Source organism: Astyanax mexicanus, chromosome 1 (assembly GCF_023375975.1).
Source record: "Astyanax mexicanus isolate ESR-SI-001 chromosome 1, AstMex3_surface, whole genome shotgun sequence".
NCBI classification, from domain to species: domain Eukaryota; kingdom Metazoa; phylum Chordata; class Actinopteri; order Characiformes; family Acestrorhamphidae; genus Astyanax; species Astyanax mexicanus.
The window spans coordinates 70670678-70697645 of NC_064408.1; the positions used below are offsets into that span (position 1 = coordinate 70670678).

Genomic DNA, 26968 nt, shown 5'->3' on the forward strand with positions numbered 1-26968 from the left:
GACAGGCATATATGTAAATGACTGACTCCCTAAGACCTCTAAAGGTGTCCCGTGGTATTTGGCACCAAACTTAAGCAGCAGATCCTTTAAGTCCTGTAAGTTGTGAACTAAGGCCTGCATGGATCACATTAATTAGCCTTAAGTAATGATGACCCTGGTATGGGTTCACTGTCCTTCCTTGGATCACTTTTAGTAGCCACTAAATCTGTTGTTTTGGAGGAGCTCTGATGCAGTCACATAGTTCTCTAATCAGCATGGAAATATTTGACTTGAGTGATAAGAATGAATGACCCATCACACATATAATATCTGCTCTGTGGTGGTCTATCCTGTGGGGTCCTAAGCATTGATGAACAGGGTGAAGGGAGGGTAATAATAAAGTATACAGATAAACCGATACTACAAGACTACAGTTTGTAATTGTAGAACCACAAACAGCTCCTATAAGCTCAGAACAGCAGAAAATATATGTGAAAAATGGGTGTGGAAACAAAAGAAGGTGGTCACAATGTTATGCTTGATCAGTGTAATAGTACCAGAGTTGGCATTTTACTTCATTTTGTGCTATAACTATATGTTTTAACCGCAGAGAAGGTCCCACTATTTTTTCTAATTATTATTAATTAAAGATAAAATAGAGGATTTACCTTATATTACAATATACTGTAAGACAAAATAATGAGATTAGAGCATTACCCTCCTCTGTTTTTTCTGACTTACTTCTTTTAATACTCTGCCCCACCCCACCATAGCAACCTCAGGCCAATCAAAACTATTATTCATATTAAGTTGTGTTGTTGCAACGATGCAAGAGCACTGATTTTGATTGGCTGTAAAAACAAAAAAGTTATGCAAGCCTTCATATCCGTTGGACGGCTCAAAACTTGCAAAAGGCATGTACTAATTCTCTTAATTAATCATGGGTGAGTTTTGGGTATAATGTAAAATATACCAATCAGTGTGCCTCTTGTCATTCTCTTTAAGAGCGAGATACACAGTGCTTCTGTGCTTCTCAGCAGAGGGAACTAATCTGCTCATTCACACGGAGAAATGGAGCCAGGATGTCATTTACGGGAACAGTAATTTTATTTTATTTTCTACTCTCTTTATTGTTAATGTAAAACTTGCTTTGTGTACATGTGTTGAGCATGCGGTGCGCCTGCATATCGAAGTTAGGAATGAACATCTGGCGGCTGACTGTTGTCAGAGTTTAAATCAGTCAGTAGTGGACCACTGTTTTCTGCTGCCAAGATAGCAATACACCAGAAATTTACCTGAACACGCCTCACTTCCAGGCCACCACACCCATCACTGTAGATATACTCGTGAACTCGCTGTTTGTCGCTGTTTTAAAGGTGAAGGCGCAAGGTGGGAAAATAGACTGTTTGTGGGGTGTAAGATAGTCAGCAATAGGCATCGCAGTGTGCTCTGTGCAGGGTGTCAGATAGGGCCCATGAAGCTACAATCTTATCTGGCTCGTTTTCCATGATGGCCCATTTTAGCTGACTCCATCCCTGAATTGAGGAAAGTAAATTAAACAAAGTTGGAATTTCTGAGTATCATGATATAAACTAGCAGGACACATCTACAAGCTGAACAGGGACCCATCCACCTGCTGCCAAAAAACACTAGTCAGCTGTTGGTGACTAGCTGACCGGTGGCCCCAGACAAAGCTGAGAATAGGAATGGCTTAGTGCAGTAGCTTGGCTGTACTATTCAGCTCAGATGGGAAGTCAGAGAGTCACAGAGGCCCTGTTTGGAGGAACTTCTCCATGTTCTGTCTTTGAGGAATGACTGTGAAGTTTACGTATGCCATCTGAGCTGAGATCAGCGGCCTTTGGGCAGTGCCATCTCAGGGGAAATCACATCACCCCACTGCCACAGAGAGAGAGAGAGTGATAGAGTCATGACCTCTGAGAGTATGGAGGGATGCTGGCTGACAAATTCGTGTGACAGAGAGGAACAAAGTTATTAGCACGCTGGGGCCCAGCCTGTGTGCTTGGTTTAAAAATAAACCCACTGACCCTATCTGGCACTGACGTGCCTCGCCAATGCTAGCAAGGGTTTTCTGTCCCCATGTTTTTTTTTCCTCTTTGGAGCCTGGGGAACAATTGTTGCCCATTGTTTCCTTAATGCCTTAACCACACATTCATACCAGTGTTTTACAGCGTCCATGGTTTGAGCCACGAGGGTTTTTTTTATTGCTTTGTATTTTTATTGTATTTTATAATGACATATGAAAAATACAGTTAGAAGTAGATTACTAACATAATATCAGCCATTTTAAAGCAATATGAGCAGTAATAATATTGTCACAGGGTCTATCACAGTAGCAGATATAACTGCAATAAAACATTATATAATTTCACCTATGTGGGATAATGGAAACTTTTCATTTGTGTGTATCACATATAGGATCACAGGAAATGGATGAGATATGTTGACTGAGCTGAGTGTCATCCCTGGGGTGAACTGGGCCTGGGATGTGGTGAGTTTCTATTTGTGGAGGCTATACACTGTTAAAATAGTGCAGGACATTGGGTTTCAGAGTAAGCCTCTTCTATAGCCCTGGCTTTCTGTGAATGGGGCTGGGGTTCCTGTTGCTCAGTTTATTTTAGAACACAGGTGCTGACTTCAGGGTTCTGACATGCTTGGCACAGGGGAAAATATACCCACAGACCAGCTCTCCTGTTTCTCCTCTAGAGCTGAGCTGGGTCAACATCCAGTCACAAGGACAAGCAGTAGATTTAGAATAATAAAGAAAAAAACATTTTATCCGTTTAATCCAATTAATACAGACAAACAACTTGTTCTAGAGCCAGAAACTTGTTATTAAAATTCTGTATGATTAATCGTACTATATTTAGGTAATCACTGTGCTGTACTGAAGGAGCTAAATATACAGTAAACAATTAATTATTATTAGAACATCACTAGAAAGGTAATGCTGAGATTAGTTTAACATTATGGACAAGGATTAAGCATTTTGGGATTAGACTTAATCCTTGTCTGGGAAATCAATCCTTAATAGTAATGTAAAGACTAATGTAGGCCTGTCAAAATAAGCATTTTTGGACGATATATGGTCCCAGAAATAACTGCGATAAATGTGATATCACTGTGATTTCATATTTATGTAAGTTTATGCCTCTGATTGTAACTAAACTATAACAACACAAAAATGCAACTACATACTTTTATAACGTTTTAATTCTTTTAACAATTAACTTATGTATATATATATGCTTGTCCATTTTCAGTTTATTACATAATCTGAGCACACAAACTGTCCCTTACACTAGGTCAAAATATCATGAGGAATGGACGAATAAAAACTCTCCAAAATTACTTTTTACTTTGCCTTCCATTGAAAGTTAAGAAGTTTTTTTTCTTTTATCTCTGTCCTGTAAAGTTTTAGAGATACTGTACATGTTTTTCATTGGACAGCAAGGATATATTGTATGATAAGTGTAATAACATGACATAATAATTACCATAGCAGGCTCAGACTAATCTCAACATTATCAACATTTTTATCACCTTGTATTGCAGTTGTGAAAACTCTTTGCATGGGTTTTCTAGCCTTGATGCTAATGCATAATGATTAAAATCTAAGCAAAGTCAAATGTTTGGCAACTGTAGCTTGTCACAGTGAGATACTAATAAATCTACAATGTATGCACTTGCCTACACAAAAATATAGATTTAATAAAAATAAAATTTTTACTCCTCACAGTTGTTTCCTCAGCCCTGTCGTATAACCTCCATCTCTCTCTTTTTTTCTCTTTCAGCGTAAAAAGGGGAGCGGTGGGTGTAGGGTGTCTCTGGCCGAGTGTGAACAGCTGAGAGGTGTGATTTCACAGGCTCCCTCTTCCCTGTCACGGCCCTGATTGGGCTGGACAGCAGGCACAGGAGAGGCCCAGGCTTCTAAAGGACACCAACAGGTGGGAGGCCGCTGTGGCAGAGGGGAGGGGGAGTCGGTGTGAGGGAGCTGGAGAGATAGAAAAGGCCGGGAGTACGAGGCCATGTCTGGGCAGAATCCACAAGCTGGGCTGAGAGAAGGATGGGGCAGGACTCAGCAGGAGATGGAGTGAAAGAGAGAGAGGTGTGGAGAGGACCATAACTTATTTATTGGCAGATTGAGGTGTTGGACAGACTTGGCTTGGTCTTTTAGGTTGTTTCTTTTTTATGGTGTGGTATTAACTAGGACCGGGATACTGGTTTGGCTTTTGAATATATAGTTTTAATTTATTCTCTAGTTTAGTTTTGGAGTGTACTTTAGTGTAGCATGTAAAAGAGGTCAGTTGTCCAGATACCTGTTGACCAGCACATAGGGATCTGTACAGAGGAACCAAAAGGAACGAACTAAGCAGTTATAAAGCACTTTTATCCTAAGGATTTGATGTCAATGCCCTGTCAGCCTTTCAAATCAGGCAGCGAGAGGAGGATATGGTACATTTGGGAGGAGTCTTCCACGAGAAAAGGTGCACTGAGGGAAAACAGTTAGGAGGTAGGAGTGAGTGGCCAGTTGTCATGTAAAGTGTCATTCCTTGCCTTTGATCTACTGTAGGATCTATCAGTTGGTTGCTGTCCACACCTTGTTGAGGTTAAAGGCAGCAGAGGTACAGTTTGAGAACATCACAGGGGCCAGACCTTCATTGTGGAAGGTTGGTTAGACCAAGCAGCATTGTTAGCCAAACTTGATGGAAGCAGATTTGGAGTAGAAAGAGTCTTCTTCTTCTTCTTCTCATTCTGAGAAATAGCCAAGGTATACCTTTCTCTAGGTCTTATCTTCCTTCTGCCAGAACCATGGACTGAGAACAGTGTGCTGAAGAGACATATAAAGACTTCAACATCCATTACAGGTAAACGACTACTTTTTGTTAGCACAAATATGGCTATTTAAACATTATATGACTTAATTTTATGTTTAAGTTTTTAAGTTTATCTTATTTGATACACTATGTGAATGGCCTACAAACTTTACTTTTTTGAATTACTCTCCAACTTCTCCAATGTCTTCTGAACTGCTTTGGGGTAAGCATAAGGCTAACTCAGTGGCAAATGAAAGGACACTTTGTCTGTGACGCTCCGATGGAATTCCAGTTGTTGCCCCCTGTGAAGACATGCTTCCTTATATCCCCATATGAATAACCCAGTTATGGAATGTAAGGAAGTGTGTGGTTTCAGGGGGACTTTGCCGCCAAGCTCAGAAGCTATTTTTCAAGGCCTAAACAAGAGATAGTACACAAGGATTTTGTATTAGTGATATATAATAGACACATTAAGCATATTTTATAAGTATCTTTGACACTCAGAACTATGTATACCTGTTAATTGAGGATATGCAGATCTACTTGTATTGTTGTACAGTGGGAACAATAGGTGTAAAGCTGATTTGGGTGTAATGGGCCTCATACAGCGGGCAGTGGGAGAGGTGCTAATGCTGTTGTTTATGCGGTCTGGAAGGCCATAGGCACGCGCCCGGGGCTTCCACACCCTGATCCCCTCTCACTGAGATAGCTAGCACAGACGGATAGAGCACAGCTGTCCCGCTCCATACTGATCCTCTCAGGGCTTCCTGGCCTTACATGGGTTTCCTCCACATGAAGCTGAGATCTACACACTGCTGTTATAGAGTTTTAGATGCTGTGCAGCCAGAAATGCTGCGGTTCTGATTTAGAGAGGAATTTCTTGTCAAAAGGGTTCCTGATTTTATCATATAGTAACCAATGAATTTTCTTCTTTCTCTTTCTCTCTCTCTTTCACCAGGTAAGGGTCAAGAGTCAACAGAAAGAAGCACAAGCAATATTACCTTATTTCCACTCCTATCTTCTGTACTTCTACTTCCTCATTTCATCTCATACCATGAAAAACACACCCTGCTGTGGCTGGTCAAATGGAACCAAGTCAGGTGTTTCTGTGAGGTTTGGTCCCCTTCAACCAGCTACTGCGCTGTGAATTCAGCCAGCAATGGCGGCTAAGCAAGAACAGCCCATTTCAGCACTTCTAGTGGCTATAAATATAGAATACGTATTTTAATGTATAATGTTTTTAAAATATGTTTTGGAAAGGTAAGTAACTAAGTACGTAGCACTGTTATTAAGTAATATGTAATATATTTCATATTCATATTAATATATTAAAGACTACATGATTGTACTGTGTACATTATTGCCTAATAAAAATGATGATGCCATCTTGGAAATCTTTTGAGTTGTAAATTTTCACACTGTAGACTTGAACACAATGAAAATGAAATTGTTACAAAAACAAATACTGCATTTAGCTCATTACCTACTTCCCTGTGACATTTGATCTCATTTTGATCCCCTTGTCCAACAAAATCTAGTTCATCAGGCAATGTGACATGATTAAAAAACTGTTTTACTTGATAATATTACATCTATACTTCAGGTCCAATGTTATTGCCGATTTATATAAAACAACATCAAACAATCCTCGTTAGCTGTGAATAAATATATGAAAATACTCATAATAAAAGTAATACAAGTAAAAAAAAAACTTAAATGGAACATTAAACTTAAATTTAGCAGCAATATGAGCATGTTTATGTTTAAAACATAAAGGAAAGTAATTGGTTGTCAAACAATCCATATGTTTTGTTGTTTTCATATTTGTCAGTTATAAGTAAGGCCCATACAATTACACAACTACAGTCTAGCAGTAGTCTACTTTGAGCACAGTCATCTACAACAATCTGTGCATTCAAGTTATGACCATATAAATCAATTAATATTATTAATTAAATCTTGTAATAGTAGTCACATTTGACAAGCAAACAATACTAATTTCATTATATAAACTACCATAAGCTCAGTCAGCTGCTGGCATTTGATCTGGATGTATTGCATATATATATTACCCATGAAAAAAGGTTTTAAACATTGATTATTTTACTTTGCAGTGCTGTGCATGTCTACCTGTAACTACATAATAAATGTAAAGAATGCCATGAACATTAAAATATGAGACAATAGGCAGTATTACAGCAGTATTATATATTTTTATAGATTTGTACACTTGATAGGCACAATGCTATAGGAACTATTAAGTGCCTGTAAGTGCAATTATAACATGTAATACCTTTTAAAATGCTTACTTTGTAACATGCAAACCAGTAATTATTATCAATTAGATTAGTAACCTAAATACTAATCAAATTAGATGTATAATATATAATATATATTTAATATAAAATATTACACACGCTTCCAATGCAATAGAAACAATTAAAATCCTTTTAATATTTTAGTTAGTTGGATTTATTTGCTATATAGATTTTATAGAAGAATATTAGAGTCTTCTTTTCTGAAGACAGAAAACGGCAGTCTTACATACTTTTTTCCATCACTGGAGATAATTCAGTTCTGAAAGGGTTAAAATGGTTAAACAAATCAAAATACTCTGTGAAGCGTTTAGGTGGCTTTTATTTGGGGTGCTCATAACTTGTAGTTTCTGAGGCTAATAACTCTGATAAACCTATCCTGTGCAACAGAGATGATAACTCTTGCTCTTCATTTCCTGGTGCTGGCCTGATTTTAAAGTTTTAAAGTTCTTGAAATGTTTAATTTTAAAGTAATATAGATAACAACATTACCTAAATAGAGCAATTCACTGTATATCAACTGTACGTTTTCACAACACAACTGAAGTAACTCCTGATAAACCACAGCTAAAGAAAAGCCATTTCAGGTGACTCTACCTCATAAAGCTGACTGATAAAATACAGCCAAGGTTTGCAAAGCTGTCATATAAGAAAAAGGTGTCTACTTTGATATATATAAAATATAAAACATTAAAGTATTTATGTGCAATACCATTTGTCAATATGTCTATAGCATAGACTGTGTATATCTGGACAGAGCATCGTCCCTCAAAAGTGAAGCCACCACAGGTCGGGCGCCCCCTGCTGTTCGGTTTCAGAAAGCTGTATAACCCCACCCATTCCCATAGGTTTAAATGGCAAAACAGACAACTTTCAATCACGTTTTTTTAATATACTGTAATTCTACCTCCTTTATCTAAATGCAACAGCTAGTGTAACCTCTGCTTATATTGTCAAATTGTTATATCCCCACAGAACACGTTTTTAAAACGTTATTCAGCTCTATTCAAAAAAGGTGTGGTTATTGTAAAAGGGCTGGTTATGGGAGGGACCAGTAACAGACCGTCAGCTCAGCTCTGTTCCGCCCCGCTCTGCAGTCTGTGACCACGAGGCAGCCCTCAGGGGCGGGGTTATTCAAATGAGTAGGCTGTCTCTGCACAGTGTTTCTCCCTCCTCTGGTCTCTACTGCGCAGACTCGGGTTTCAGGATCGCCAACATGGCGGAAGATTTTGGCTTCATTTTCATTGAATGAATGGGAACGGAGACACGACGTCCATCTTTTTTTACAGTCTCTGGTCTACAGTGTAAGTTATTATGTGTATTGTATGCTGTAAAGTTATCTGTATATCCAGTTTTATTTCACTATTATACTTGTTGTAAATATTGTTCTCTGCACAATAGTGGGAACCAGCACCTGTACTCTGTGACGCGACAATAAAATTTTTGCATCTTGAATATTCTGGTTTATTTAAACATTTTTTTATTTACTAAATAGATCCAGATGTTTTCCTTTATTGTTTGGGTGACTTTAGTATTAATCTACAGTGCAGGACATTTTTAAATAATAAAATACTACTGAGTTTATGCTTTTTTCAAACATTACAGCATTGAAATCTGAAGTACTAGTGAGTAAGTGTGAGCACACTGTTGTGAGTACAGCGGGTGAGGTGCAGTGTCCTATTCCCGCCGGCAGGGGCGGTGCTTCTCCTGAGCACATCTCTTCTGAACCCTCAACGTGATGTCCAGCAAGTGGAAACATGGCAGATTCAGAGGGAAACGAGCGCTCTAAACAGACAGCCATCATCAACCACGCTGCAGGTAAAGGGGCGCAGCGGGCTGTGTGAGGAGCTGAGGGAGGTGAGCGGGGGGCGGTCAGTCAGTCAGTACTGCTGTGGTTCAGTAAACCGGGCGGGAGAAGAGTGGAGCTAATGTCAGTAGTTATCTGTACAGACACAGCGAGCTGCTGCTGGTGTCGCTAGTTCTGTACGAAGTTGCATCAGAAAGCGCTCAGCTCTGGACTCACAAACAGCAGCGGGGAGCTGTCAGGGGTTAACTATCTGGGGCAGTTTGTTGACTGTAGCCACAGCTGTTGTGAAAATAATAGCTAGCAAGGTTGCTAGGTTAGCTAAGCCTCATATAGCTAACGTTAGTAGAGGTGGGTAAACCCAGGTCCAGAAAGTAGAAATCCAATACAGGGGTTTGTTCCAACTGCCGGGGCGGCTGTGCTACAGTTGGTACAAAACCCTGGATAGGATTTTTACTTTCTGGACCTGGCTTACACACATCTTACGTTAGCTAACTCCTGACAGGTAAACCCTCCTGCTGTTTTCTAAAATGTACCAACACCCTTTCTTCTCTAGGTCAATATAATCCCAACAACTTAAATCTCCAGAAATTATTATAATTGCCACCATGTTCTGTGGTCCACTGGTTCTGGAATTATTATAGCTAAGTGTTAAGTTACTATTATATAAATATTATACGTATTTTGTTGTGTATGTAAGGCCTAAAGCGAAGGGACGTTTAGAGAAAGATTTTAAAACTGAATAGTCATAGTGACCACAACATTATTACCACACAAATATGTGCTTTAATTAAACAGACATTAAAGTTGAAACATTAGAAACATTTTATTTTTTACCTACTGTCTTCATCAAATTGAGAAAAGGCAATAAATATAAATTACAAAACTATTGTCGACCATTTTTCCAGACACTTTAAACACTGAATGGGTTCAAGTTGACCGCAAAGATGCTAGATAAGCTAACGTAACCTATCTAGGTTAGTTAACTGTTGTTTAACCCATAAGAGCCCAGGCTAATTTCTGAATGTTAATACCAAAATTGAATCAGGTAAATTTAGTGAGCGAGTTCATTTATATTTTCGTATTGTGTGAACATGATACAGATATATAGCAGCGGAGGGCTGAATGTCAGCCTAGCTGCTGATTTACCAGTTAACTTTCGCTCCACCTTAAATGCTGCAGCCTCTGCCGTCGGTTGCACCATTTAAGGTGGACCAGAATAGTTAATTAATTAACAAACCCTGTTAGCTAGTGTTAGCTACTGAGACCAACTACTAGCGATTTGTTTTATGCTTATGAAGAAAATGGCCATAAAACATTGAAACTGTACATTATTATTATTATACATACTCTGAAAAAGTACAGTCCAGTAGTGTCAGATTACCCAGCTGTTTTGCAGTTTTTTGGCTAAGAATGAGAGACAAATTACATTGTAGCCATTCTTTGTTAAGTATAATAAAGCCTGTTATTCTATCACAGATGAAGGAGATGAGAAGTCTCTTGCTGAAATTCAGAAAGCAAAGGTGAGTCAGAGAAGCTAACTGAGGTAAACATCATATTTCTGCCAGTATTATTATAAGAAAGTTAGGGGTTTGATATGTTCTGAGATAATGGTGTGTTAATCATGAATGAGAGTGTGTGCTCCTGTGCTAATGTGCTGGCTTATATTAGTGATCACAGCTAAGATATTTGTTAAATGTGTTACAGTATTAGAGGATGGCTTGGGTAGTTAACGTCTTCATGTTGTATGCTTTAAACAGACAGCTTTCCTCTTATAATATTGTACCAAAGGATACAATCTTGTAAATTTTAACCAAGCAGAAAAGAATTTATGAAAAATGTTGTTTTTCCTAATTATATATGAGCGTTCCATAGTATACAATATTATTATTATTATTAAGACATACAGTCAATTCCCAATATTATGAAGATAAGATAACGAAACTGGTATTAGTCCAACAGTGGGGAAAATTCAGGTCATGAAAATTGCCTTGAAAGCATGGAAAAGTCATGGAATATCATGGAAATGTATTGGTTAAAAAGTGTATAAACCCTGAGAAAAGAATAGTGTGTGTGCGCCCGTGCGTGCATGTGGAAGTATTATGGTATACTGCCTTAATCAGTCCACTACCTAGCCCTTGTAGCCCCTGCAGTTGAATTTCTGCTGACTTTTTTTTTTCATATATAGAATGAAGGTAAGGAGCTGACAAAAGAAGAAAAACTACGTCTGAGGAAAGAGAAGAAACAACAGAAAAAGGGCAAGAAAGATGACAAGGGTCCAACGGAAAAAGCGCCTGTTAAAGAAAAAACAGCAAATCCTCCAGCTTCCTCTCAACCAGTTACGCAAAATGCAGCACAGAAAGGTAGGACAGATAACAAGTCTGAGTTAGTCTCTTACTGAATTAATCATGCTTTTGTCAGGGTTTTTTGTATGATGTTTGGTTGATGTTAAGAATTAATCATACCTGTCAGTAGGAGTTATATCTTGAGTAAGTGGATTTGTCTACTTTATGTCAGCTTATTTTTGTGTTATTTACTCACTGTATTCTAATGTCCTAACTGTTTCCTCTAATTGTCTTGTGGTCGTTGTTTGCCATGTTATTTTCATGACCTGATATTTCTTGTACATGTCCTATGCCATCTTTGTTTTACATTGCTTTATTGCTTTTTTGTACAGATTTTACTATTTTGCATATAGATAAACTGTTCTGTTCTGATTGTCTTGTGTCTGGTAGCCCCATCTGCAGTGTCTGTGCCGGTCAGTGAGTCCACTGCACCTACAGACAAGTCAGCTAAGAGCAAAGCAGAGTTGAAGGCTGAGAGGCGAGCACGCCAAGAAGCGGAACGGGCATCAAAACAGGCCAAGAAAGAGCCAGGTTCACAAGCCCCCTCCAGCAAGTCGAAAGCTCCGCCGAGTGAGCTCCAGCCAGGTAAAATAAACCTTTTCTATTACAAGTATAATATAATTTCAGTTTATGTCAGGACTGTTTTAAGAACAGAGTGCTTACATGTTCTTAAACAGTATATAATAAAGATGGAATCACCTATTTTAGGATCTCAATCCATTAAACTTCTGAAAACATCAGTAGCACAAGACATTCGAGAGGGTAAAAACATTTTTTTCACACTTATTAATTATGGTGCTCTGATGGTAGAGGAATTAAGCTTATTAAGGCTTTAAAATTTTACTTAAAGTGTCATTCCATAATTTTTTTTTTATTTTAAAATGTGTAGTTGTGGCCTCTAGTATGAATGAATGCCGGTATAATGCTGCTTTAGTCTGGCGGGGGTGGGGAAACAATAGGATTTCGGTTCTTGCTCATGAATACATGCAAACATCACCTCTGATGAACAGCACTGCGAGGTGTTGAGACGGACAACAATTATAAACGTTTTAAAATAAAGAGATTTAACAGTCTTTGCAATGTCATAAGTTACTTAACAACATGTGTAATGCCCTGCTAAGTGCAGTTCAGCCACTGACCTAGTCTTAGAGTCTCTGTAAAATGCAAAATTCACCCGAGATCCTATGTAAACTTATGTAAACACATGTTGGTGGGTCAAGAAAGTAAAAATCCATTTTTAATTTTAGCTAGTGTAAATAGAACTATTCTAAAAAACCACTTACCTATCTTAACTGTAAAAGTAGATTTTAGAGGAAGGACACCCTCAATATTGGAGCCGATCATACTTGAGGTATTGCCATCAATGAAATTCAGCAATATGGCCATAACACTGTCTCCAACTTAATGTTTGAAATGACCTGGAATCTGCATTAACTACAAATTAAATATGATGTTTGTTAAATGGTTTGTCCAAAACTGCTTGGATGTTTCACCAAGCTTTTGGGAAAAATGTTTTATGGACAGAAGTGTTAAGAACCTTTAAGCATGGTGGAGAGAGTATCATGGTGCCTGAGGTGTCTGAATACATTGTAATGGCTTTTTGTTTTCTTTTTAATCTTCTCTCAGCGGTAAAACGATTACCGGAGCATATCCAAGTGGACGATCCAGCTGTGGTGAGAAAACTTGCCAAGAAGCTGGAAAGACAACAGGTTAGAAAGATTGACATGCATGTATTTTTTTTACTATTCATTTAACGAGTGATATTTACTTCTCTTGTGTTTTCCCTGTTTATTGCTGCCCCACTTTTACTATCCCAAATTCTCCTGAAGCTATTTCAGCACACTTACTTCAGATGCTTTACTTCCTATTTTTTTCAGAAGTCAGGGCAAGGAACCAGTTTAAATGTATCTCGAGTCAAGGTCTGGGTCCACACTGTGTGTGCAGTGTTTTATCTTGTTTGATGTGTATTTTCTTTCCTGTTCTCATGCAGAGACAGATGGGGTTATTTGTGTGAAGTGTATATTGTGTGTTTTTGGTCTTCTGTAGCTTAGTTGGGATCTGTTTTGTTTTTCTGTTATGTAACAGATGTTGGTGTTTTTGTTTTAATTATGTGTCTAGTGGGCTCCATCCATTTCATCTTGTAAATGTCTCATTGTGGCCAGTGAACATTTATCTTATCTCTTACCAGCATCTCATTTAGACAGTAAATCTATTGTTCTGTTGTAGCGTCAGCGCTGACCCTGAAGACCCTCGCGCAGAGACAGGGGCAGTCACAGACATTATCCCACTGCAGCCACTGTCACTGCTTTTGTCTTATTTTTCAGATCCCACTGAGGTCAGACTATGGCTACAAAGTCAGCCTGTTCTCGCACCTACACCAGTACAGCCGCAAAGCCCCCCTCACCCAGCAGATCAGGTACTGTACAAAAACATTACAATAAATTAATACTGGCATGTCTGGTGCCATATCCAGTGATGGGGGATCTCTAAAAGATACCTCATATATACTACAGTAAAAAGCTTTCAGAATTCTGTAATGTAAATTTTACATTTTCTGCTGCATCTGCTGTCGAGTAATTAGCTGTGTCATGTTTAGCATTCCTGCCACAGTTATCCACCCCTCCATTGTGCGGTTGGGTCTGCAGTACTCACAGGGTATCGTAGCTGGTTCCAATGCTCGTTCTGTGGCCCTGCTGCATGCCTTTAAGCAGGTAAATCACTTTCATCACTTTTTTCTTCTTGCTAATTAAAATGATTATACTGATTGACTCATGCTTAGTTATAATGCATAAGTTATTATTGTTCATGTGGTGAATGTGTAGCATTTTAAACATAATTGTATTACCACCACAGCCTCACATGCAGAATATTGGAGGGTTTATGCTTGAAGCAGCTATAGTATCATTGCTATCGCAATATGCCGTATTTTTCGAACTATAAGGAGCACCATATTAGAAGGCGCACTATCAATAAATGTCTATTTTCTTGTTTATTTTCATACATAAGGCGAACTGGGATATAAGGTGCATTTTAAGAGACACTATAAGGAACTTCTAATCCAGCAGGTCTCGCTGCTTGGTGGTGGTGGGGGGTAGCTAACTAAGTTAACTAAAGCTAAGTAAACTAAACTGTAATAAAAAAAGACTTTCTTTTAAAATCAAACAAACGCTGGATGATTATCTACACAGATTTCTCTTGTGAAAACAGTTTATTTGGGCGAGTAAAGCGCTTCACTTTTTTAAACAGTAACCTCAACTTTCTTTAAAGTCAAACAAGCACTGGATGTTAATCTACACAGATTTCTCTCCACCAGTGCTAACTGGGGTTTGGTGCAGGATAATACTTACCTCTGAATTGGGAAATAGCGGTTAGCGGCTAATGCTAATACTACCCCAGCGCCAGTGCTGGAGAACCAAACTGAAACCCCTATATAATGCTGTACTTCAGTGGAGTGGCTTTATTGCTCCTTAATACCTGATTAATAAAATTCATACATAAGACGCGCTGATTATAAGGTGGACTGACGATTTTTTGGGAAAAGGGGGATTTTAAGTGCCCCTTATAGTGAGAAAAATACAATAAGTATGTAAAATAAATAAATAAATAAATTGATCACTTAAAATCACTTTATTTTATGATTTATTATTGTTCTCTATCTAGACCTATAATATTAATTATGGAATTGTGTTGTTGCAGGTGATTCAAGACTACAGCACTCCTCCTAATGAGGAGCTGGCCAGGGACCTAGTGAATAAACTGAAGCCCTACATAAGGTTGGAGTTTTGTTTCTCAATATTAGCATACCCAGTACATGTTTAGAAGTAGTTTTTAGTACTGTACAACTGCATTTTGTCACTTGTGAATTGAAGTAGCATTTTAAAGAAAGCTGTTTTTCATATTTTCCGTTGCAGTTTTCTCAATCAGTGTCGCCCTCTCTCTGCAAGCATGGGTAATGCAATCAAGTACATAAAGAAGGAGATATCCAATATACCCAGTCAGTGTAAAGAAGAGGAGGTGAGGATTATCATTAATGTACATGGAGTAACAGCTAAATGTGAAGGGATGATGTAGGTTTTCTGAAATGAGGATCCCTACAGAACACGGTTTTGCTCAAAGAATTCATTTAATGTTAATTGTCTGACTAAAATTTATGTAATTATAAAATATGAACAAAACCATGCAACGTGTTTTGTTTATAGTTTTATTTCAGGTTCTTTCTCCTAATGTTTTCCCTTTTGTCCACAGGCCAAGAAGAAACTGTTATCGTGTGTTGACAGCTATGTAAATGAGAAGATCACATTAGCCGCGAAAGGCATCTCTAAATATGCAATTGATAAGATTAGTGATGGAGACGTCATTCTAGTGTACGGATGGTAAGAAAACAGAATCTTTCTTTTTGCATTAACACATCTATGTTCATGATAGTAGGTACTATTGCAAAAAAAGTAAATGAACCATTTGAACCCTGGATTTCTGCATTAATTACTAGTAAATTGTGGACTAATAATTATAAAAGTCACAGTTATGGACTAACACATATCTAAACTATACTAATAACGCAAACATTGTATTGTTGATGTCATTTATAGAGCACACTGAGTAAACATCCAGAGTAAATGCTAGAAGGAAAAAGTAAACCCTTGAAACACCTGTATATGTTAAAGCTGTTTTGGACCATTCACCTTTTAAAATGCATTCTGTGATATTTCTGGGATGCCTTGTTTACAAACTCCTCTAACTGGTCATGCCACAGAATCTCAGTAGGGTTTAGGTCAGGACTCCAAATCACAAAAAAAAAGTTTTAAAAATATTTTTTGTTGATTTTTTGCTTTGGGTAATTGTCTTTTTTGCATCACCCACTGTCTCTACATCCAGAGTAGCTGGGGCCTCATGTACTAAGACATTCATGAAATTCATGATGTGTGCTCTTCTGCAGTTACAGGAAAAGATTAAAACAGCAAGTCATTAAAACAATTGAATTTAAAAATTTTATATTGTAACTATAATGCGTTTCCATGTTTGTATGGCCACTGGGTTAGGCTGTGCATTAACTGGTCCTGGCTCTTGGGCAGCTGGTGGCTTCACCACCTCCCGCAAGGGCAAGGCGTGCCTCTGTGTGACTCACTCTCCAAAACTGGACTTAAGTTAGCACAGAGAGAAAACTCTTGGAAATCTGGCCCAAACAAAATTATAATGGCCACAGAAAATGCGCTGTCAACGAATTCCACCATTTTCTTTCTTTTTTACTTTTATCACATTTTCTCCCAATTTACATGGCCAAATTACCCAACCCACTCATTAAGACTTCCCCTATCATTAGCGATGCCCAAACACCAAAAGAGTAAAGACTAGCACATCCCTGCTCTTGCTGATGCAGCATTGCCGAGCAGCATCACAGTGTGAGGGAGTGAAAGCACAGCAACTCTGTTTTGAGACATCAGCTCACAGACGCCTTGTGCTAATCAACATCACCCTTTGGAGTGATGAGGGGAAAGAGAGTGCCATCTACCCACCCAGAGAGGGCAAGGCCAATTGTGCTCTCTCAGGGCTCTGGTAGCTGATTGCAAGCTACATAAACAGGATTTGCAAACTCAGTGTAGCGTGAGTAAGTGTCGCTAACTGTCACAGACATTAGAAACAGGTGCATACACCTGAAATGAAACTGATGTGGAGGAACGCACATTCTCACGTTTAAGTCACATTTAGTACATTTGACCGTAAATGTGAACATGAGGCACCATAGACTTTTGATACACCTTTTGTGTTCCTTTCACTGATTGCAAGATCAGGTCCAGGTCTGACCATGGTGCTCCCTACACCATGCTTGACTGTCGAGAGGAAGTTTTGACTTCACACAGAGGTTCACATGCTTTTTGTAGTCTGCGCTGTTGATGTATACTCATTGTGTATCATCACTTCATATCATCACTTCAAAAGAAATTAAGTATTGTAATGCTGACAGTGTTCAGTTGAAACTGGTAAAAATGTGGGAATGTGATTAATCGATGTTTGTTTTTCAGCTCTTCACTTGTCAATCACATCCTGTGTGAGGCCTTTGAGAAGCAGAGGAAGTTCAGAGTCATTGTGGTGGACAGTCGGCCCAGGCTGGAGGGCAGGGAAGCACTGAGGCGTTTGGTGAACCGGGGCATACGATGTACTTACGTGCTCATTTCTGCCGTCTCCTATGTTCTGCCTGAGGTAACTTGAGCAATTTTACTTTATTGGTTTAAATGGTTAATAACAAATTTCTGTTGCTAAGTGAGCATAACAGAAGTGGTGCATAACAGTTATAATTGTACCCCATTCCCAGGTATCCAAGGTGTTTCTTGGGGCTCATGCACTTCTGGCCAACGGATACGTGATGTCCCGTGTGGGAACGTCTCAAATCGCCCTGGTGGCAAAGGCCTATAATGTGCCTGTGCTGGTCTGCTGTGAGACCTACAAGTTCTGTGAACGAGTGCAGACGGATTCCTTCGTATCTAATGAACTTGGTAATTATGCTATAATAATTAAAGTATGATTGTAGGTTAATAGTTTCAGTTTAAATTACTGTCTCGAGTATGAGAACACTAAATTTATACTTCTTCCCACAGATGACCCTGACGACCTGATTGTGACTCGGAAGGGAAAGACACATCTGGCGGACTGGCAGAGCGAGACGTCCTTGGGCCTGCTGAACTTGGTGTATGATGTAACACCTCCAGACTTTGTTGACCTGGTGATCACAGAGTTAGGCATGATCCCCTGTACTTCTGTGCCTGTAGTACTACGAGTTAAGAACGTGGATCAGTAAAGAAAGCGGCTTCTGCTTTGCATTTGTGCATTCACAAACCTTAACACAGTGGGCTTTTGGCATAAAATAAACCTGTATCTAAAATGGCACATGCTTTTAATCAAAGTTCTCTGTGTCTTCTTTTCTTTATTAGGTATCTGTTTAAAGTATCTGTATCTGTTTTAAAAAGTTCATTGTCTAGTGTAAAGGAAAAAAATGTCCACATCACTTTTCACATGCAAAAAAAAAAAAAAACACATTAAAACTCATTTTAACTAGGGGTATAAGAAAACATATATACAGCTCTGGAAAAAAAATAAGAGACCACTTCAGTTTCTGAATCTGTTTCTCTGATGTTGCTATTTATAGTTTTGTTTGAGTAAAATGAACATTGTTGTTTTATTCTATAAACTACAGACAACATTTCTCCCCAATTCCAAATAAAAATATTGTAATTTAGAGCATTTATTTGCAGAAAATGAGAAATGGCTGAAAGAAATATGCAGACCTTTCAGACCTCAAATAATGCAAATAAAACAAGTTCATATTTATAAAGTTTTAAGAGTTCAGAAATCAACATTTGTTGGAATAACACTAGCTTGTAATAACAGTTTTCATGCATCTTGGCATGTTCTCCTCCACCAGTCTTACACACTGCTTTTGGATAATTTTATACCACACCTGGTGCAAAAATTTGAGCAGTTCAGCTTGGTTTGATGGCTTGGGATCATCTGTCTTCCTCTTTATTCATCTTTCGTCCTTGATTATATTCCAGAGGTTTTCAATTTGGTAAAATCAAAGAAACTCATCATTTTTAAATGGTCTCTTTTTGTCCAGAGCTATGAATATATTACATTTTGAAATACTGTACTGATTTTGAAACATGGTACTGTTTTATTAGGGTTCAAGCACTGAAAGTGCGTAGAACCCTATTGTTTTTGCTCAGATTTTTCTTCTTCTTATTATTCTTTTTCCTCTGAAAAAGCATATCTACAGCCTTAACCGCAAGTCGTAGAGACATGACACTTCGTAGGTAGATGTAGTATTAGTGCACCTCGGAGTACAACAAAAATGGCACCGATTGGTCAAGTGGTGGCGCTATAAACAAGGAAACTCTTTTCCCTTTTTCCTTAATAACTCAAAAACCATAAGACCTACATTCAAAATTCCTTTTTCTGATGGATTCCTTGGGTCAATACCAACAACTTTCTAATTTGGACCATGCACTTCCTTCTATATAGATTTTTTGCTAATTTGCATAATAAGCAAAACATACTTTTGCGAGCTAGTCCTAGGAATTTTGGTATCAAAATACTCGTGAGAGCATGCGCTTCAATATTCATTAAGAAAAAGTTGAAATAAGTAAACAATATGGCCGCCATATGCAAATTAGTCCTTCCGGATATATGCCCCATTCACTTCAAGAGGTAAATTTGGAGCACTGTTTCTCAGCAACCGTGCAACCTAGCAAGCTGAAACTTTGCATGTAGAATCTATCATACAGCCTCTAAAGGATGTTCAAAGGGCAACTTAAGCAATCAACATGGCTGAACAACATCAGCCAATCAGCATTCAGCAGACATTTTGGCAGGCTGAATGTTGCCCAATCTGGATGACACTTGGCAGTTATGTTCAGGTGAAGACACTGTAGTGACCTGCAAAGTGCTGAAACAATCCGACCACTGGGGGGCGCTGTTCCAAAAAATCTAGTATGTGTCATTCATACTGTACTATTTTGACATCTAATTGTTTTTGCCATATTTAGTACAGTGGCTCTGACAAATTTCTCAATACAACTATGTTTAAAAAGTGCTTTGTTCATTCATAATTGCTAATTGTTTGAAAATAGCTATATTGAAACTACTCTCTGGATATTTGGCCTATCACCTCCATTTCAGTCTTGCTGCACACTGTAGAGTCTCTAGGTAAATGTTCATTAAAAACATTTGTGAAAATTTCACATACAATACTCTCCAGGCATCAAGCAATCTGTGCGTCCTTGGAATTTCTAACCTAAATTGCTGTAACTCTGCAGTATTTGCTGTAATCTCACAATGTTAAAGACCTCTGTACAATATCACTCTGATGAAGCGCCATTTAATACAGAACTAGATTAAGAATAACTTTGTAATTACATGTCATGTCAGAACATTCACTCCTTTGTGCCTCTTCTCAACATTAATAACAGGTGAAAGACTTTTGATAATTTCTAAATGTGACAGTGTCTCCAATCCTATGCTCTAGTAGGCACCATTGTGCCAGTTGGTGCTCGATGAAGCGCCATTTAATTCAGAACTAGATTTAGAATAACTGTAATTACACGTCATATCAGACAATGCACTCCTTTGTGTTAAGTTAAACTTGTTTGGTCAAACATTTCAGCTTGTTTTGCAAAGGTCAAAAGGTCAATCTGAATACCACTTTGTGAACATTCTGGTTGAAGCCACCTGATCAATACCCATAACACGTAGACACCTTTTGACTAGTTCTAACTCACTTGATGAATATCCTACAAACTTCAATAGATTTGTATGTGAATTTAAGCACTGATCATGTTGAAAGGCCTCTGCTCAACATTAATAACAGGTGAAAAACTTTTGATAATATCTAAATGTGATGGAGTGTCTCCAATCATATTAGACCTTTTTACACATCACCATTCTATGCTCTAGTAGGCACCATTGTGCCAGTTGGTGCTTGAACCCGCCGCTTGCGGCTATATTTAATTTAATTATTTGTATTCATGTAAAGATTCCTGGTACACAGTGGCTTGTGTGTTGTTTAAATGTTATTTCCTGTCTTTAGATCGCACTGTTCTGATAAAGTAAAGTTTTATGTAATCCTGAAAATGGTTAAATTGGAAAGAATAGACTGAAGCTTTTTAGCTACTGAAAAGGGAGAGGTAAAAGACCCTCAGCCTTGAACTGTGGAATACTGCCTGAAGTGATAGCACCCATATTGAGGAGTCATCTAGTATCAGTATGTGCAGCTTACTCATGCACTTGCGGCTGAATACAATCTAATTAATTACAGCTATGTTCCAAAACATGATTTCAGAAGAAACAAAAAACAAAGAATGTTAGGCTTTTGTGTGTGTTCAGTGCATCCATATATTTCTGGACATTTTCTTAAAGCAAATTTAACAAGAGAAACCTCCAAACTTTGTTGATTTGAAAAATTGTAGGATAAAATAACAAAAGACTCATTCTTGGTATCATTTATTTCAAAATACTTTTATACATGATTTTAGATTAGTTCATTTTGAAATGGACGTAGTAAACAGCTACCACCAATGAGGACCAATACTTAAAGGTAGTTGCTTACCACACTGCATACATGATTATTAGTCTTTTAATGCATTTTTACTTTTTAAATCTTTACTATGTCTACTATATAACCAACAGTCTGATGCTAAATTTGAGATAGTACTTAAACACTGGTCATCAAATGACTCTCCCTGAACTGTAAACATATTATAGTTTATACATGTTTATTTATACACATTATATATTATATATGTACATTTTAGAAAACAAGTACAATATAAGTGTATGCATGTGCAAACAAATAATAATTGAACAAATACGGTAATTGTGTGCAAAACTAAATATATATAGATATGTGCAGTCAAACCCCTGGCCAATACTGCAGAGGCTACACTGATTAAGTGTTCAGTATAAACCCACAATCAGAATATAGCTTATTTTCAGTGTAGATTAATCAACATACAGCTTTGAAAGGCCAATTGTAAATTGTCAGTTGTAACATTTATTTCTGGGACGGCTTAAAAAAAAATACTATTGCACTTCCCAGCATAATTCATTGCTCAGTAAAAAAACTGCTTTTTATTAAAAAAAAATCTTCAGAAGTACCGTTTCAAATAATACAAAAAAAATAAATAAATAAAAAAAGTATGTTTAAAATGGTAAACTTGTCATTCAATGCAGTCAGTTTTCTGTCAGTTTGTGTTTTGTACAGTGTTCTCTACCATCGTTTTGACAGTCAAGAAGCCAGAATTCAGATGCCTTTGGCTTTTCTTCTTTGGGTTACCCATAATAATGCCGAAATGACAACTGTGGATCCACCCAATATTGCCATGACCTCCATCATGGGAAACTGGCCCTGCAATTCAGCAAAGAAAGCAAACACTGGTCATATTGGCACTAAATCAATACAGTCACTGCTACCTTAATAAAAAGTAGAAAAAAAAAAAAAAAAACACCAAAACTTCTCAACATGCCCAGTCACAGCTGTGCTGCAAAAATCTCTACAGTGAGAACACTGATGAATAAAACATTACATTACAATATACACTTGATAATTCAGTTTAGATTACCAATCCCGTTCCTGATTTGTACACCTACCCCTGATTTTTAAGTGTAACCTTTCTCCTGGAAATAAAGTAACAAGAAGTAAGTGGTTGAAATCCTTCCTCTAAGAAACGGACAACCCTTTAACATCCCGATATGTCCTCAAAATAATAAAATATTAAATGAACTCTGCTTCATTACAAGGAGACTAGCAGTGCTCTGTAGACACAGATGTATAGTAACGAAGTAGACCTACTTCATTACTGTACTTAGATACTAAAATGCTGTACCTGTATCTACTGGAGTATTTTTTTTCTCCTACTTCCACTTTACTACATTTTTTATTAAAACTTTAAATCTGAGGGCCCTCTCTGGTGAGAATGAGTAATAGCGAAAGAAGCATTTTAAACCAGGCGGGTGTGATGCGGTCTCCTTTCAGAGCGGATTAATATGAGAGAGAGAGAGAGAGAGAAACTTCACTTCTTCGTTTCTTTGTTATTACTATGAGTGAATGAGCCCTGAGTTTCCTCTTCTGAAGTCTCCATTGCTCCACCAGCTGCTCGTGTTCAGTAAAACTGAGCCGGATCCTCTTTTAGAGTCTGTACGTGTAACGTAATTACGTAAAGAGGCGTGGTGTGGCCAAAAGAACTCCCAAGGAATATACAAGCCTGTAGGTGACCCTGCCAGTCTGTTGTGATGCGAAGGAGCAGTAAAGTTCAGCAACATCAACAATTATTTATTACGGTCCACACCTTAATTCCTCAATTATATGTTAGCTATCATTAGTTAATGTTAGCTATTCTCTACCTTCTTGTTTGATTTTGTTTGTTCATTAAATCATGCACAGCCTCAGTAACTGCTGTTGCACCCTTAATGCCCGGATCAGACTACATGATTTTATTACGATTTACACCTTAGACTTACAATACTGCACTGCTGAATACCGCACAGCACATGCTAGTTTTAAATGAAAGCTTTGAGAATTCCTACCTCTCTCAGGCATTTATACCCATGAAAGTTCTGAGCACAGGTACACTCAAAGAATCCTGGTCCGTAAGGCATGCAGAGAGAGTTCTCAGGACAGTCCCAAGCTACAGAAACAAAGGTAAGCAGAGTGTTTCACAAAAATCACAAGAAGAAACGATAGAAATATTACAAGCTCGGATGACTTACACATTCCTGTCTGATTGCAGGCATTCTTCTGTCCTTCACAGAGCCGAGTATTCCCTTTAACCTCCACTTTATCCCATGATGTGTTGCCTCCTGGACACTCCAGCTTTATGGGCATTATACTGAAAGAAAAGTTATGCAATGTAAGATTAGACAGATTGACAATTAAGGAAAAAGCCTGAATCTGAAGTTTTGTTACATATTTGTGTTACTTACAGATGACCCAACTGATTAAATCCCTGAAATACAAAATCACTCAGATTGGAAAGAGGGTTGTTGGAAAGATCGCTGAAAAAAAAAGAACATGACTAAGATTAGCCAATAGGTATAACATTTGAATGTCACATTTTATAATATATATTATTAAACATGTACAAAGCTTAAACATGTCATTAATTGTCTAGACGTTTCCTTCAGTGGCCTTAGTGACTTTATTATTACTCACATTATAAATGCTGCTGATGCCTCACTGAGGTCATCCAAACGACTCAGAGAACAGTTTGAGAAATCCAACCTGAAAGTACAACAGGAATAACATTTATAAGCTGTCTGTTCTTATAGGTGTTTTGTATTTTACATCACACTCCAAATAAATATTTATATAAAATTAAAGATCCCCTCTTCAAAAAAAAAAAAATCTGTATAAAACCACTTTTTGTAATGTCAGTGTGGATAGGCGGGGCTTAATCTTTTTTAACAAGATGCTATTTAGCAGTTTACATTTATTATATGTACAGATTATTAATGTCTCTTATTTGAATCTATATTATTAGCTTCTTCTGACATGACACACTCACCTCACTGCAACAAGAGGGTGCCCAGGCATTAAAAATACCCTGATTCAACGTTTATTTTTCCACCTCAAATGCAATAAAAACAATGTTGATCTTTAAGTTCATAATTGATTTATTTGTGCATATCGATTTTAGATTGATTCAACATTGATTCAGCCGTATTATTTTTTATATATATTGTTTGTATTAAACTTTACTTTTAAATATAAATATCTCGCTTCTATTTTATTTTTATAGCTTACCCTGATAGGAAAGAACATTGAATAAATGTTACTTTTTTGGTTGCATTACATCTTTTAAGGCTGATGATGAAATAACAACCTTAAAACAACCTTTATTTAACATTACCTAATATTAATTGGTTAATGTTAAAACTTTGACATTAAATTCACTTTTATTTAAAGGTGATGAATGGTTGGGCTGAGCTCTTCTAAACTCACAGTGCTTATAGGTGAAAGGTAGCTTACACAAATATTATTAATAATATAAATAATTATTATTTAAATGTCCCTTTTTACACTGCAATACCACAGTGACTACAGCTACAGAAAAAGAATCCAGACACTATATATACATATTTAATGTAAGTACAGTGGTGCTTGAAAGTTTAGTGCTGCTTGAAACCCCTTAGAACTTTCTATATTTCTGAATAAATATGACCTAAATCATCATCAGTTTTTCACAAGTCCTAAAAGTAAAGGGTTCACAAACTTTCAAGCACCACTGTGAATTAATTCATTAATACAAACCATATGTAAAAAACAATAACGTTGAATTATTGTTAAATCAGCGGTAAATCATTGTGCACAAAAGATCAATTCTGATGTCGACATTGTTTTAATGTCAGATTTTGAAACATTACCCAATATATATTAGGCAGTGTTAAATAATAAAAGTCAAAAACAGTTTTCCACATCCACATCAGCATTTCCGCATCTTTAATCTGTTGCTCCCTAGTGTAAGCTGTACCTGCATATTGCACTTTATATTGCTATCGCTATTTATATTGATTTCTTGTCTGTTTAATTTCTGCTATCAAGCTGCTAAATTATATTTTGTAGTTTTTTTTCAAACAATGACAATAAATAGATTCTGATTTTTTATTATGACGTAGAAGATCAACATTTTTTTAATGCATTAGAGATGGAAACATTGATGTTGATTCAACATCCTTTTGCTTTCTGGATATACTTGGTGCAGTGTAATTCTTGTTGTTGCTGTTGTTGTTGTTATTATTATTATTTTATGAGGGGATCACGTTCTGCCTAAAATCATTAATGTACGTCGACTCAAAGTCAGAAAGCAACCAAAAAATTATGGTTTATTCAATGTTCTTTGCTGTCTGGAGGCTCATCCTTTAACCCTTTCAGCCCTGAATTATGATCCCGTGATGAAAACATATAAGAATGCTATTTTCTGCCTGTGATGAACACAAAAGAAGAATGTAATAGTATAAAATAAACTACATAAACTAAAATATGAATTACTTTTTTTTTTATGTCCGCTGCATTGGTGTTGTGATAAAAAAAGGGTTCTACATCACATAGATTTAGTAAAAATTACCTTTTACTTTAACATTTTATTGGCTGGTTCATGATCTATGCAAATTAGCAGTATGTCTGAATTAGTGTTATGTGCAACAAAAAATGTTATAAACTGTGATGTCCATTGTGAGGGTCGCAAGGACTGAAGGGGGTAATCTTTAAATTAGTTCTAAAATAAAACCCTAAAATTGTCATTAACTACATAAAACAACCCCCAGGAAAGGTCAGCCTCGCTGACACGAGCTGTTGTACTGTAATCTCTGCCTACCCGAAAATGCTGTCCTCATCATCACCATTATCATCAGCGCTGCTGCTGCTGCTGCTGTTCCTAATGCAGCATCGCCCTTCTATTCGGCCTGCTGAGAGGCACGCGCTCCACACAGCACTGCCGCTCTGCACCACTCCATCACACAACCGACAAAACTGCAGAAACACAGACACAGTCAGAACAGCAGCTTCTACTGCAGTCCAGAGCTCCACATATTTACTCCACACATAGAAACTGCTCCATCAGAACAGCACAGCTCCACTGCACAACGCTGTGACACTCACTGCTCTCTATTTACACACAACTCTCCGCTTTTATACACTAAACATTCACATCAATCAGTAGTTTAATCAGCGCGCCGGCGCGCGCAGCCCTACCTGCGGCTCGCTCTGCTGAGAATAGACGTAGACACCGGAGAGAATGAGAAATATATAAAATAAATAAACAGCGGACAGAGTAGAAGCGCTGACCCCAGCAGGCATCTTTCCAGTCACATGACTTTGTGATGCACCCCGTGACTGTCAGCGTTTTGGTTCACGTTTACGATGAACCAATCAGCGCCCGCTTTGTGTTCCGTGGGCGCGTCTCAGAAGGCCTTTAACCCCCTATTTAGTGGACTACGTGACTTTTGATGAAATCGCACTTTTACAGCCAAAACAACGCATTAAACATTCATTCGGAAGTTGTACAGACCTGTTTTTGTAACGGGACTGGCACAGTAGATTGTACATTTTGCTTTGTTCGGGTTCATGCGCCGCTATATTTAGAGCCTCTGTAGTGCACTACGTAGGGAGCATGTAACCATTTAAGTTTACCCTGAAATACTTTTAAA

The 26968-nt window shown here is 37.7% G+C and overlaps 2 protein-coding genes and 2 long non-coding RNA genes across 5 annotated transcripts; 2 read left to right on the forward strand and 2 right to left on the reverse strand.

The window, feature by feature from the left end:
* Window positions 1-4046: 4046 nt before the first annotated feature.
* On the forward strand, window positions 4047-6208 carry LOC111190079 (uncharacterized). Its single transcript, XR_002649010.2, has 2 exons — window positions 4047-4865; window positions 5773-6208. It is a non-coding gene; the product is annotated as an uncharacterized LOC111190079 (long non-coding RNA).
* A 2596-nt stretch (window positions 6209-8804) lies between these two features.
* Window positions 8805-18176, forward strand: eif2b4 (eukaryotic translation initiation factor 2B, subunit 4 delta). Of its 2 annotated transcripts, XM_049482461.1 has the most exons (14): window positions 8805-8947; window positions 10413-10456; window positions 11122-11296; window positions 11669-11863; window positions 12905-12987; window positions 13156-13197; window positions 13603-13694; window positions 13875-13989; window positions 14975-15051; window positions 15190-15292; window positions 15524-15651; window positions 17299-17476; window positions 17589-17769; window positions 17872-18176. In XM_049482461.1, the coding sequence occupies exons 1-14, from the start codon at window positions 8887-8889 to the stop codon at window positions 18069-18071; spliced, it is 1674 nt and encodes a 557-aa protein (XP_049338418.1). In that variant the 5' UTR covers window positions 8805-8886; the 3' UTR covers window positions 18072-18176. The 2 variants fall into 2 exon arrangements, with proteins under 2 accessions (XP_049338418.1, XP_049338422.1); XM_049482465.1 differs by lacking the exon at window positions 13156-13197.
* A 3076-nt stretch (window positions 18177-21252) lies between these two features.
* Window positions 21253-26635, reverse strand: atraid (all-trans retinoic acid-induced differentiation factor). The gene is made up of 7 exons (XM_007256648.4): window positions 26514-26635; window positions 26137-26291; window positions 23976-24044; window positions 23747-23818; window positions 23534-23652; window positions 23351-23451; window positions 21253-22172 (listed from the first exon to the last, which is right to left on the reverse strand). Exons 1-7 carry the CDS (start codon window positions 26616-26618, stop codon window positions 22068-22070), a joined length of 726 nt encoding a protein of 241 aa, XP_007256710.2. The 5' UTR covers window positions 26619-26635; the 3' UTR covers window positions 21253-22067.
* LOC125803889 (uncharacterized) lies at window positions 22720-23344 on the reverse strand. The gene is made up of 2 exons (XR_007440249.1): window positions 23168-23344; window positions 22720-23136 (listed from the first exon to the last, which is right to left on the reverse strand). It is a non-coding gene; the product is annotated as an uncharacterized LOC125803889 (long non-coding RNA).
* Window positions 26636-26968: the final 333 nt, after the last annotated feature.

What these genes read in the sequence shown, in the direction of transcription:
- atraid (XM_007256648.4), bottom strand. Translation starts at nt 26,618, where the DNA reads ATGCCTGCTGGGGTCAGCGCTTCTACTCTGTCCGCTGTTTATTTATTT. An exon ending in CTCAGCAGAGCGAGCCGCAG is followed by an intron (nt 26,292 to 26,513) that starts GTAGGGCTGCGC and finishes GTGTTTCTGCAG; the next exon opens with TTTTGTCGGTTGTGTGATGG. An exon ending in GGTATAAATGCCTGAGAGAG is followed by an intron (nt 22,173 to 23,350) that starts GTAGGAATTCTC and finishes GCTGAATTGCAG; the next exon opens with GGCCAGTTTCCCATGATGGA.
- eif2b4 (XM_049482461.1), top strand. Translation starts at nt 8,887, where the DNA reads ATGGCAGATTCAGAGGGAAACGAGCGCTCTAAACAGACAGCCATCATC. An exon ending in GTCAGTGTAAAGAAGAGGAG is followed by an intron (nt 15,293 to 15,523) that starts GTGAGGATTATC and finishes TTTTGTCCACAG; the next exon opens with GCCAAGAAGAAACTGTTATC. An exon ending in CTTCGTATCTAATGAACTTG is followed by an intron (nt 17,770 to 17,871) that starts GTAATTATGCTA and finishes TTCTTCCCACAG; the next exon opens with ATGACCCTGACGACCTGATT.